At 35.3% G+C, this 12,999-nt stretch overlaps 1 protein-coding gene across 10 annotated transcripts in view; it reads right to left on the bottom strand.

Annotated features, from left to right (window-relative positions):
• Window positions 1–12,999, bottom strand: part of R3HDM1 (R3H domain containing 1) — a 205,252-nt gene that overhangs the window by 56,696 nt on the left and 135,557 nt on the right. For all 10 annotated transcript variants that reach the window (XM_037848731.1, XM_037848729.1, XM_037848727.1 and 7 more), the window contains one exon: window positions 6,324–6,447. In XM_037848731.1, coding sequence (XP_037704659.1) covers window positions 6,324–6,447 — 124 coding nt within the window. The remainder of the gene's footprint in view (window positions 1–6,323; window positions 6,448–12,999) is intronic.

The following is a 12,999-nucleotide window of genomic DNA, read 5'->3' as shown; positions in this document are numbered from 1 at the left end:
CTGCTAATCCAGTCAAAGGTAAGAAGCTCACTGCTGTCTACGCAGGAAAAATTGTTAATAAAATACTTTAGTATCAACATAAAAATAAGGAATCATCTGATTACTGGAATGTCTCATTTTATGTATACTTGCTTAATAAGGTTTACATTTAAAATAATTGTTCAAGAAGCTCACAAGTTCCTCTGAACCTTTTAAATGAAGGAATTTCAGGCTGCTAAGCATAAAATGTTAGAGTGGCACTTATCAGAAGTGGCACTGTGTTTCAGGTTCATTATCTAATTATTCAGACAAAAGGAAGAGGGGAACATAGCTCTCACAGTCTTAAAAGCATAATCTGAAGATAGCCAAGTGTAAGAAAAAAATCCAATGATCTGGAAAAGAGTTGGAGAAGGCTGAGGGTTAGGAAGGATGAAGCAGATTCCTAGAGAAGGAAAAATACCATTAGGTTTAAAAAAACAATGTAAGAAGAGTATTTCCAGTATTTTGACAGTCAGTGTATCACCAACTTGGCTAATACCTAAATTATTCTTTATTCACTGAAAAGGGTGCATCAGTATTATGGAGATTTAAAAGAAAAAAAATTCTTCATGTGATATATCTGGATTTAACCTGGAAGTGAGAGGAAAACAGGATAACTTTTTAAAGAAATTTGTGTCAACATTGTGGGAAAGCATCTATTTTGTAAAGCAATCAATGCCAATGGTAAATTATACCGAACAACAGAATAAACATCCATATTCTCAATATGGGTGTTATTTAACATTGTTATTCTCTATTGTTACAAGACTGCAATATTGCAGTATTTTCCCATTTCTTCCAGCATGTTCAGAGGAAAGCACAATCAATTCTGCAGGCTGAGAGAACTAGGACAATATAAATTGATGGCTCAGGCACTTCCCTGGAGGCCTCCGAATATTCTATTTTTAACTTTCACTTTAACAGAGAAAAGAACGAGAAGGAAATACAGGACTCAGCAGAAAAGCACTGCACAAGTTTTTAACAGGCTACCTTTATTCTGTATAGGTGACCTGAACTAGCATCTCTGTTAAAGAAAAGCATTCTTAATAAGATGGATTAGACATAATCAGAAATACAATAAAAAGAACTGAAGAACTGCTTAATCAGAATAGTCATAAATCTAAGTTTATTTCTCTTAACAGCAACATTAATATATGTATTTTAAAAGACTGGAACTTGTGCAGCAGAAGCAATGTAAGGGTAGGGTTTTTTTTTTTTTTAATTAAAAAATATGCCATTTTGCTAACTCTAAATTTCTTTGTAGAGAGGTATATATTGGTAAGACAACTTGTGAGAATTGTTACCAAACCATCAAAATCTCAAATTTATAATCCTGGTCTGTCTTACGTCTATGGTAGTATTTTAGTAAGCAGGCAAATTAAACTAAGGCCAGTCCTTCAGTGAATTTCAAGACACAATTGCCTTAATACCTTCACTAACCCTTCTCCTCTATCATCTCCTGTGCTCTCACTGCTGCACCTGAAACATACACACCCAAAAAACATTTCTAATAAAAACAACTACACAGAGGCTATAACTTATAGCTATTTAAATGACTATCCTATGGAAGACTATATAATTCAAGGAAATCCGTGGGTACTTACCAGATATATCTGGCTCCAGATTTCAGGGCAGCAGATTAATGGAGAAGCGAAAAGGGAAATAGGCGGATCTATAGGTACTATACAATGCCTGAATCTGTGCTGCTCATACAATACTAAGAAATGCTCACAGACTCAACAAATAAAAACCACGGATAACCACCTAGCAATACAAGTACAAAATTCCTCCTATTTGGGTTGAAAGTCCTTGATAAAGAAACTACAGAGTTTGTGCCTAGAGTCCCTATCCGACATAATTAAATCCCCTATTCAATGCATCCCCTCCTCTGCTTCCCAATAGGGCCATTTTCTCATTCTTTACCTTTTTTACATCCTATTTTCTTTAAAATCTGAGTCCCGCAAGGCTGCCAATATTCTGTGCATCCTACAGAGTATTTATCCAAAAATGTTTCTCCTGTGGTGTGGCTCTGAGGCCCCTACCATAGCCTGCTGGTAACGAAGCTTAATCAATTTGTAAACACATGGTTACAAGTTAGTTGGAAAGCTAAGACTGAAGAAATAATGTATTGGTACTTTTTGAATTTATTGACTGGTTGCAAAACTGTAGCAAGAGGGAAAAAGATGAACTTGACTTCTGCTAATGAGTTTGGCATGCTTAAGACATTAAACTTTTTAGATAAGCTCCAAACCAAACTGAATCTGACATTCAAATCTGCTCTGGAAAGGAAATTAAGGCAATAGCTTCCACAAATTTTTAAAAAGTGAATTATGTTAAGCCAAGGTTGTCATTTAAATTCAAATCCCTATTTCTGAGTTATGATGCATGATTAAAAGGCAATGCAATTAATGGAAAATATAAGTAAATGTTAACCTTAAAACAGCATTAAAAGAAAAAAGCAGTGGAGACCTGAGTAAAAAGAAGCCAGGAAGCAGCTGAAAAAGAGACCGGTTCACTGTGAGAAATGTAAACCTCTCAGACAGTGCTACGGCCCCGAATCCAACAGCTCAAGAACAAGGCCAATTATTGCAAAATATTAAACATAGATGGTGAAGCTGCAAACTTTTCAAAAGAGTCATAAGAATGAAGGCAGCTACACAGAAAAAGCCAAGGCCTCATAAAACTAAAATCTTTACTATAATTACTCCCTGTGGGAAAAGTTTTTTTTATGGTTTACAAAGCTACTTGTATGTAGTATACTTTATAGTGTACAAACTATAAATTTTATTAAAGGGTTAAGTAAATAAATCACTATTATTGCAACTAGCAAGTAACCAGATATTTTTAAATAATTGCTTGTAAGACTCCAGTTATTGACAGTACAACGCTAAGCTTCTGAAGACCAACTCTCTAATATCCCACACTTTCTGAATCTAAAAATGACTCACATGAGACCAACACACAGAGTCATGAAATTTTGAAGTGCACAGTGGCTTCAAAAGACAATACAGGAAACCCACTTACTTTGCAAGCAAGTAAACTGAAACCCAGAGGCTTAAGTGATACGCTTAACACCTGTTAAACACAACTAACGGCTGCCAGGATTCTGATTCCTATTTTGTTATTCTTAAATGTTATACAATGCAGTGTCCAAGATGCCTTAGGTTGCCAGAATTTCTTCTATTTCTGTTGGTATGGGTTGAATCAACCTTGTTTTGAATCCCATGGTCAGTAGTTTCATATTGATAGCAAAATATGGTATATTCATTCCCCTGGCAGTAATGTCAGTACTGATTTCAATTCAGTTTCCATAATATATGGAGGAGGAAATCAATACTATTGTAGTCTGCTAGCACAAATGGATGGAAGACCAGGGCATTTTATCCTTTGAATATTTCCCCAACCCTGCTTTTGTACCAATAGGTAAAAATAGTAGGAAATTCTGTATTTCTGTTGCCCATACTTTAGCTAAGAATAATACTTAGACTCAAATGGGGCTTTTAATTTAGGGCAAAATTTCTTTAAATTCATATTTAAAATTTAACAATGATTATTTGTACCACAGTGAAGAAAAGTTACAAATCTATTGTTGTCTTCAATTGTTTTGTGAAATAATTATTTTCACCCTTTTCTGTAGCAATGGAAAACAACATGCTTCTTGACACTTTGAGGGGTGACCAAGTGTTTGACAAGAAAAAAAAATGTAAGTGATGTGACAAATTGTTTCTTATTTTAATAAGACTGGAATGGTGGATTGTAGGAAAATATAAGGAAAAAATGCAAAAAAGAAACCCAGAAAGCATTATGTTCATGTATAAAATGTAAATTCTGAAATGGAAATTGCTATAAATCCATAAAAAAAACCCACCTTGTATATTTTCTAGAGCATTTTACTTTTCTATTAGCATACACACAAGAATAAAAACAAACTTCTGTAAATTCTGACATAAAAAATAGCCATTAGCTAACTATAAAAGTCTTTAGATCACAACTTTTAAGAGTACATTTTCCTCCAATTCTATAAAAAGGTTCAATAATTACCAACATAATAGTTGGCATTATTAGAGATTTTGTTAAAGGGAAATGTTTTACTAAACTTAATAGTATAACAAAATTTCTTTTCCTTTTAGGTAAGGATGCTTTGAGGATTTATTTCTTTCAGTCTTCAAATGGAATGAGATTCAATTAGCTGAAGCTGCAAATTAAAAGGGTACTACATAAAATAACTGAAAGGACAAATTCTACTTACAAAAAGCATTATATTACGACTGACTTGCAGGAGTTAAACATGATGTCAAAAACCATCCAAAGACATGACTGTTTTCTGGGACAGCAGTCGGTGCCTGCAATCCAGGTGCAATCTGGTTTATTGTTTCCTTCCTTCTCATCCCAACTAAAATTAGAAAAAACCCCACCTCTAAAAATATCACTGAAGATAAACACACACTGTCTGTTACATGGATATACTGGCTCTCAATCAGGAGGAATACCATTTTCAGTTGTTTACCATCAAGTGGGAACAATTTTGCAGAAATGCATTTGGTCCTACTTGTGATTAAAAGTGTTAGTTTTGTAAGTGGTTTGAACATGGAGAGGAATAAAAATTTAGCTATGGAAAACAATAAAACTAATAAGCTCACACATATATGCACACAGGACACTGGCACTCATTAATATGGCTTAAGTTAATTCAATGACACAAAGTTATTTGACTGAGTGAAGGTAAATTTCTTTTTTAACATCATGGACATCAACTATAATTTCTATCATAATTTTAGAAGACAAAAGTCAAGACAAAGCCATATGAAAAGTCAGTAACTTGAGGCTCAGAAAAACTCAGAAAATAATTTCTATTAGAATGAAACAACAATATATTTAAAGCCAATGAGCAATGTCATGACTAAAATCTTGGTCCCATGTATAAAGAACAATTTGATGTCTTTCAAAATTAGAGCATATGCTAGTGTACATTACTTGATAAGGACTAAATTATTAAACTTCAGGTAAACCTGAAACTAAAGGGTGCCATATTTGAGGCAGAGGATAAATTGTAACTTAACTATTACGATCAATGTCTGCCGTCAATATTCTTTGGAAGAACATGTGTCACACACCTAATATGGAATCAGCAATATAAAAAAGAAAAGAACCTAAACACTCAACAGAAAAACAACTCCCAAGGTTAACAGATAAGTGTCCTGGATGTTCCCTTGTAGGGTGATGAATAAGAATCACATCTGGTAAAGGAAATTGGTGAGTTGCAATGATCAGTAAAGACTTGACACAAGCAAGGAGAAGCAAGAACACTTCTGATCAGATCATCTGGTGGAAGGTGTTTCTCCTGGAAGTTGTAGGAAACACTTTAGTTTCATACGGTATTAAGAGCGGTAATTCATCACTGTGGAGGTGGAAGGTTACGCTGCCTCAGGGAGTCTCACTGACATAGTCTTGAGAGCCTCCAATAGTGACAAACAGCTAAAAAACCTCCAAAGAAACCAATAAAAAATTTTCTACTTCATCTTCTAGAGTTTTGGAAGGCTGTATAAATACCTTAATTAAAGATCTGGGACAGAATTACGTATCTAGGTGGGAAGTATATGGAGAAATGGGATTGGTAAAATTAGTAAGATGGTTTTTCACACTGAGATCCCAATTGTTTTCACTGAATGCTTGAAGAAAGTGTGAACAAGGGAAAAGGAAAAGAATGATGTCAACATATTTTACATGCCTAGTATTAGACTATATTTGGTTTAAGTCACTTTTCACTAAACAATCAACAAACTGAAAAAGAAAACACAGAAAAGATATTTAAGAACATTATTCCTTTTGAAAGCATTCCTACTAAGACTAAGACTTCAAAAATATCATCACTGTACTAGAGCTGTTCATTCAAGTTAGGTTTTTTTAATCCTTGCTTCTGGTTAGCCATTAAGAAGACTTCTCAACTTTCACTGGGGAAGCCTCGCTTCTGCTGTTACCACAGGTGGATTACCAGGCTGCAAAGAGAGCTTCAATGACAGCAACAGGGAGGAAAAAGGCAGCTGCTTTCCATGCTGCTCCACCTGGCAGAATCTTATTATGGATCCTCATCCTTTACCATTTAAACCTGACAGCATGGCTATCTCTGGAGGATGCTAAGATTTGTCCACTCTTTGACTCTCACTAGTTTGCATATCATGTATGTACATAACTAAGGTCCTTGACAGACTGAGTTTGGTAGTATTTAATAGTAAGACTGAAATAAAGTTGGATGGAAAACGCAATAGCCATGGCTAAGAATTCATGGCATAAGACATACGACTCACCTGTCTGGTGTGCAGGTTGTGGCAGTGGCTGGTTTAGATGTGAATTGTAATGGACAGAAGAGATTGGGCGATACTGAGGTTGACTGGAGTGACAGTGGCTTGGAGCACAGTAACAGGCTGGCATCTAGGGTTACAGGTTTTGAGAGAAAAAGACCAGTTTCAATTGCAAGAGATATTTTTTCCTGTGAGGAATATTAAGAGTGTAATCAGTAATAATTCTTCCCAGAACCATCCCTGTGAAAATGGACTTCCTTAGTTTTAAATTTAATTGAAAAAAACTTTAAAAATATTTCAAACATACAGTATACATAAAAAAGACATCCACGCATGAGCCCACTTTTTGCCATATTTGTTTCAGATCCTTCTCTCTCTTTTACAAAACCAAACACCACGGATGTAGCTAAAGGCCCACCCCACCATCCCTTGGTGCTTCCTTTCACAGAAAAACCATCATCCTGTAGTTGGTATGTATAATTCCCATAAATGTTTTTAAACTTTTATTATGCATCTGTTATCCATAAACATTGTACTGCTTGGTATTTTTAAATTTATATTAATGGTACTCTTGTACACAGACTTCTTGGCTTTTTTTGCAATTAGCATTGTTTGATGAGACAATGAAACACGCTAAACAGCATTCTGTTGTATAAATAAATCTGTTTATCCATTTCCACACTCATGGACAGTTCTGCATCGGCTCCATTCTTCAAGTTTTTTCCATATTTCCAATGCAAAGTAAAATGCCAATAAGACTGGCTTGATTTATTTTTCCTTCCATTGTTATTCATATAAGCTGTGAATCTCAAATTTATCTGACCAGTTTTGTACAGCTATGTAGTAAATTAAGTTTAAGAGGTTCTTGTTACTCCCATCCTCACCCCGAAGTTCTGCTCTTCTGAATGGGTTACTATGAAAAAGAACAGAAATCTACGGAGATCTTAAGAGTGCCCTTCCCATCTGGAAATCAACAAGATACAGAATTCCTTGAGCAGTTTTAAGCCAAGAATCTCTGAAATTTACTGCACATTTACTCCTTGAAACATCAGAATAGACGTAGTACATTAAGAATTCCTCAATTTTTCTTAGAGGTATCAGCAACTGATAGGGGACTCTTGATTCCAGATCTTATCTATTATTATACCTTTTGGTGTGTGTGTATGCCTAAAAATAATATATTCTTTTTTTCTCTTAAAAAAAAAAAAGACATCACATCTTAGAGCAAAAATTATAACATTATATTTTGGGTTTGTAACATATATAGATGCAATACGTATGACAGCAGTAGCACAAAGGATTGGAAAGGGGTAAATGGAATTTAACTCTTACAGATGTACCATTTTACCTGCAGTTCCAATATTAACTCAAAGTAGATAGTGATAAGCTAAAGATACATATCAGAGTCCCTGGAGAACCACATACATACACATGTGCACGTGCAAAAATAAAAGGGCTATAGATGGAAATAGAATGAAATATTTAAAAAGTTCAAATAATACAAAAGAAGGCAGGAAAGGAAGCATATATTTACAAAATACAGATAGGGCAAATAGAAAATAGTAAAAGATACATCAAAATCCAACCATGTCAAAATTATATTAAATATGAAGAGACCACTCCAATTAGAAGTGAGACTGTCAGATTAAATACAAAGACAAAACTCAATTACATGCTGTACTTAAAAGACACATTTTATAAAAGTTGGAAAAAGACATGCCACTTAAACGCTAATCAAAAGAATGCTGAAGTTGCCATATTAGTATCAGACAAGAGATTTCAAGACAAGAAATAATACTAGAGACCAAGAGGAACACTTCATAATTATATTAGTCAATATTTCAGGAAGATACAATAATTATAAATGTATATGCGCCTAAGATAGCCTCAAAATACTGTCAAAACTGACAGAACTGAAGGGCGGAAATAGACAAATCCATTATCATTTATTGATAGGACAACTGGACAAAAAATAAGTAAAGATACATGTCTTTTTCCTAGGGCTGCTGTAACAATACCACAAACTGGAAGGCTTAAAACAACAAAATAATCTGCCTTCTGGTCCCCCCAAATCACGTCCGGCCCTTGTGCAAAATGCATTCACCCCATTCCAACATCCCAACATCTTCATCATTCCAGCATCAACTCTAAGGCCAAGATCTCATCTAAATCTATTATGGGTATGGTCCATCTTCAGGCAAAATTCCTCTTCATGTGGATCTGTGAAACCGAGAAGACTAGTTATGTTTCCAAAATACAGTGTTGGGGCAGCATATGACAGACATTCCCATTCCAAACGGGAGAAACTGGAAGGAAAAAATGGATCATCAGTCCTACATCCAGCAGGACAAATTCTATTCACTTTCAAGGCCTGACAATAATCTTCTGTGGTTTGATGCTCTGTAGTCCAGGCTTGCAAGGGTGGCAGTGGCTTTGCTTTCTCCAAACACTAGGGTGGTAGCCCAGCCCTCTTGCTCTGAGGAGGTCCCTTTGACACAGAATTCTGAATCCTCGGCTCTGATCTTGGATTCAATATTTCTTCATTTCTTCTTCTGTGATTCATGGGGGTGTAAGTCATCAGACAACAGGGTCCTCCACAGATCTTTCCTGAATAACTACACCTCCATTCCTGGGTTTTGCTGAGATGGTTGACAGGATCAGAGCAACAAGCCTAATCTCTTCAGCAAACATTTGCCCAGGCACACCTTTGGCCCTGTTTCCAGAGGATGATAGCTAGATAGGCTGAGAATTTTCCAAATCATCATTAGCTAGTTCCTTTTGGCTTAAAAATCAATTCCTCAGTTTATCTCTTTCCTCTCATATTGTGGTATAAGCAGCAAAGAGAAACCAGGCGCACACACTACACTGTTTCCAAATCTTCTCAACTAAATATCCAGGTTCATTTACAAGTTCTGACTTCCACCTGATATTGGAACACAATTCTGCCAAGTTCTCTGCCACTTATGAAAATGACCGGCTTTCCTTCATCTTCCAACAGTACATTCATCATTTCCTTCTATGCCCTCACCAGAAGCATGTTTAACATCCATGTTTCTACCAACATTCTTCAAGATAATATAGACTTTTTCTATTAAGCACCTCAAAATTCTTCCAGCTTCTACCCATTACCCAATTCCAAAGCCACCTGCACATTTTTAGGTATTTGTTAGAGCAGAACCCCACTTCCTGGTACCAAAAACTGTCTTATTTTCCCAACTCTGCTATAACAAAATACTACAAATTGGATGGATAAAAACAACAGAAATTCACTGTTTCACAGTTCTGGAGGTTTGAATTCCAAATTCAAGATTGAGAAAGGCCATGCTCCCTCTGAAATCAGTATGGAAGAATCTGTTCCAGCTTCTCTCTTAGCTTCCAGTGGTGGCCAGTAATTCTTGGGCTTCAATCTTCTGTTGTCACATGGCATTTCCCCCTGTGTATGTCTGTGTTCTGTGTCCAATTTTCCTATTCTTACAAGGACACCAGTTAAAATTGGATTAGGACCCACCCCAATCTAGTTTGGCCTCATCTTAACTAATAACATCTTCAAAAATCTATTTCTAAATAAAATCATATTCACAGGACCACAGGTTAGGACTTGAATATGTCTTTTTGTGGGGCAGAATTCAACCCATAAGATTGCAGAAGATGTGAAGGACGCTATCAACCACTTTGATCCAACTGACATTTGAATACTAAATACAAAAACAATAGAATACAAATTTAAGTAGAACATTCCCTAAGGAAAGACTGCATGCTAGATAATAAACCAACAATCAACAGATTCCAAAACACTGAAATCTTAATTCTTCAACCACACAAACTAAAACAGAAATAGTAAAGATATGGTATCTAGAAAATCCCCAGATAATTGGAAATTAAAAAACGCACTTCTAAATAACCATGGTTCAAAAAAGAAGTCAGAAAAAGTTAGATAATATTTTGAATTAAATGATAACAAAAACATAACACATTCGAATTTGTGGACTGTAGCTAAAATGGTATCTAGAGGGAAATTTTGAGCGTAAAAACATATATTAGAAAAGAAAAAATATATATATATCAATGACCTATGCTCCTACCTCAATAAGCTAGAAACAAAGGAACAAATCAAAATTAAGTTAAACAGAAAATAGTAATGATAAAAGCAGAAGTCACTGAAATAGAAAATGAAATAATAGAGAAAGTTAATGAAACTATAAGTTAGTTCTCTAAGATCAATAAAATTGATAAATCTCTAGCTGAACTGATAAAGGAAAACAGTGAAGACAAAGAATAATAATACCAGAAACTGAAGAGTCAATACCACTACAGATCCTGAAGATATTAAAAGTATAATAAGAAGATATTAAAAACTTTATTGCCCATACATTCAACAGCTTAGATGAAACGGACAAATTCCTTGAAAGACACAAACTGCCAAATCTGATATGAAAATAGGAAAGAGAAATAGCCCTCTATCAAGGAAATTGAATCCATATTTGTAATTTAAAAACCTTTCCTCCAAGCTGGTGAAGAATGCAGGGGTGTTGGGTTTCCCCACCTCAATGGCTGCTGATGTAGTCAGACATAGGGGACTGGTGGTTTGATGGGCTGAGCCCTCTACCACAGGACTTGCCCTTGGGAAGACTGTTGCTGCAAAGGAGAGGCTAGGCCTCCCTATAATTGTGCCTAAGAGCCTCCTCCCAAATGCCTCTTTGTTGCTCAGATGTGGCCCTCTCTCTCTAGCTAAGCCAACTTGGCAGGTGAAATCACTGCCCTCCTCACTACGTGGGATCTGACACCCAGGGCAGTGAATCTCCTTGGCAACGTGGAATATGACTTCTGGGGAGGAATCTAGACCCTGCATCGTGGGATGGAGAACATCTTCTTGACCAAAGCGGGGACATGAAAGGAAATGAAACAAGCTTCAGTGGCAGAGAGATTCCAAAAGGAGCCGAGAGGTCACTCTGGTGGGCACTCTTACGCACAATATAGACAACGCTTTTCAGGTTCTAATGAATTGGAATAGCTAGCAGTAAATACCTGAAACTATCAAACTACAACCCAGAACCCATGAATCTTGAAGACAATTGTATAAAAATGTAGCTTATGAGGGGTGACAATGTGACTGGGAAAGCCATATGCACCACACACCCCTTTGTCTAGTTTATGGATGGATGAGTAGAAAAATGGGGGAAGGAAACAAACAAACAAACAAACAAACAAACAAACAAAGGCACCCGGTGTTCTTTTTTACTTTAACTGCTCTTTTTCACTTTAATTATTCTTCTTGTTATTTTTGTGTGTGTGGTAGTGAAGGTGTCAGGGATTGATTTTGGTGATGAATGCACAACTATGTAACGATACTGTGAACAATTAAATGTACGCTTTGTTTTGTATGACTGCATGGTATGTGAATATATCTCAATAAAATGAATTAAAAAAATGAATTACAAACTTTTCCTCCAATCCCCTAAAAAAACTCCAGGCCCAGATAGCTTCTTGGTGAATTCTAGCAAATAAGAAGTAATAACATCAATTCTACACAAATTCCTTTAGACAATAAAGGATGGAAGAACTCATTTTGAAACCAGTACCAGCCAGACACTAAAACCAGACAACTACAAACTATAGACCAGATTCCTGTACGAACACAGATGTAAAAATTCTTAATAAAGGCAAATCAAATCCAGAAATTTATAGGAAAAGTACTATATCATGACCAAATGGTGTCTGTTCCAGGAATGCAATGTTAGTTTATTGTTCAAAAGGCAGTCAATGTAATACACATAATTAAAAGAATAAAGGAGAAAAATCACATGATCACCTCAGTAGGTGCAGAAAAAACATTTCACAAAGTCAATATCCATTCACAGTAAAGACTGACTGCAAGGTAGGAACAGGGCATAAATGACAAACATCGCACTTAATAGTGTTTTCCCCTTAAGATTGGATAAAAGACAAGAATGTTTAGTTTCAAAACTTCTATTCAGCATTGTACTGGAGGTCATGGCTAGTGCAAAAAGGCAAGAAAAAGAAATAAATGGCATACAGATTTGGAAAGGATCATGAATGCAGAAATGACTTTGCATGTAGAAAATCCTAAGCAGTCTACAAAAAGACAACTAGAATTAATAACTGAATTTAGAATGTTCACAGGATATAAGATCAATATACAAAAATCAATGATTTCTACATATTAACTACAAACAAAAAGAAAATGAAACTTAAAAATAATCCCCTATATAATAGCATCTAAAAGCACAAATTAGAGATAAATTTAAGAAGTATGTGGAACACCTGTAAAATGGAAACTAAAAAATACTGTTGAGAAAAATTAAGGAAGATCTAAATAACTGGAGAGAGATAACATGTTTCTGCATGGGAAGAGTTAAATTTTTTTTTTTTACAATTTTATTGTGAAATATAACATGTATACAGAAAAGTGATAACTTTCAAAGTACGATTTAACAAGTAGTTAGCAAATTTCAAAGAATGTTATGGGTTACAGTTCCACCATGTCAGTTATTTCCTCATTGTGAAATATAACATACATACAGAAAGGTGGTAACTTTCAAACTACAATTTAACAGGAAGCTATAAAGGAAATTTCAAAGAATGTTACAGATTACAGTTCCACCATGTCAGTTATTTCCTTCTAGCTATTCTAGTACCCTAGCATCTCCAAAAAAAAAAATTT

Source organism: Choloepus didactylus, chromosome 9, assembly GCF_015220235.1.
Source record: "Choloepus didactylus isolate mChoDid1 chromosome 9, mChoDid1.pri, whole genome shotgun sequence".
Lineage (NCBI taxonomy): Eukaryota > Metazoa > Chordata > Mammalia > Pilosa > Megalonychidae > Choloepus > Choloepus didactylus.
The sequence above is the reverse complement of the archived record's forward strand: the minus strand, read 5'-3'. Positions and strand labels throughout refer to the sequence as shown.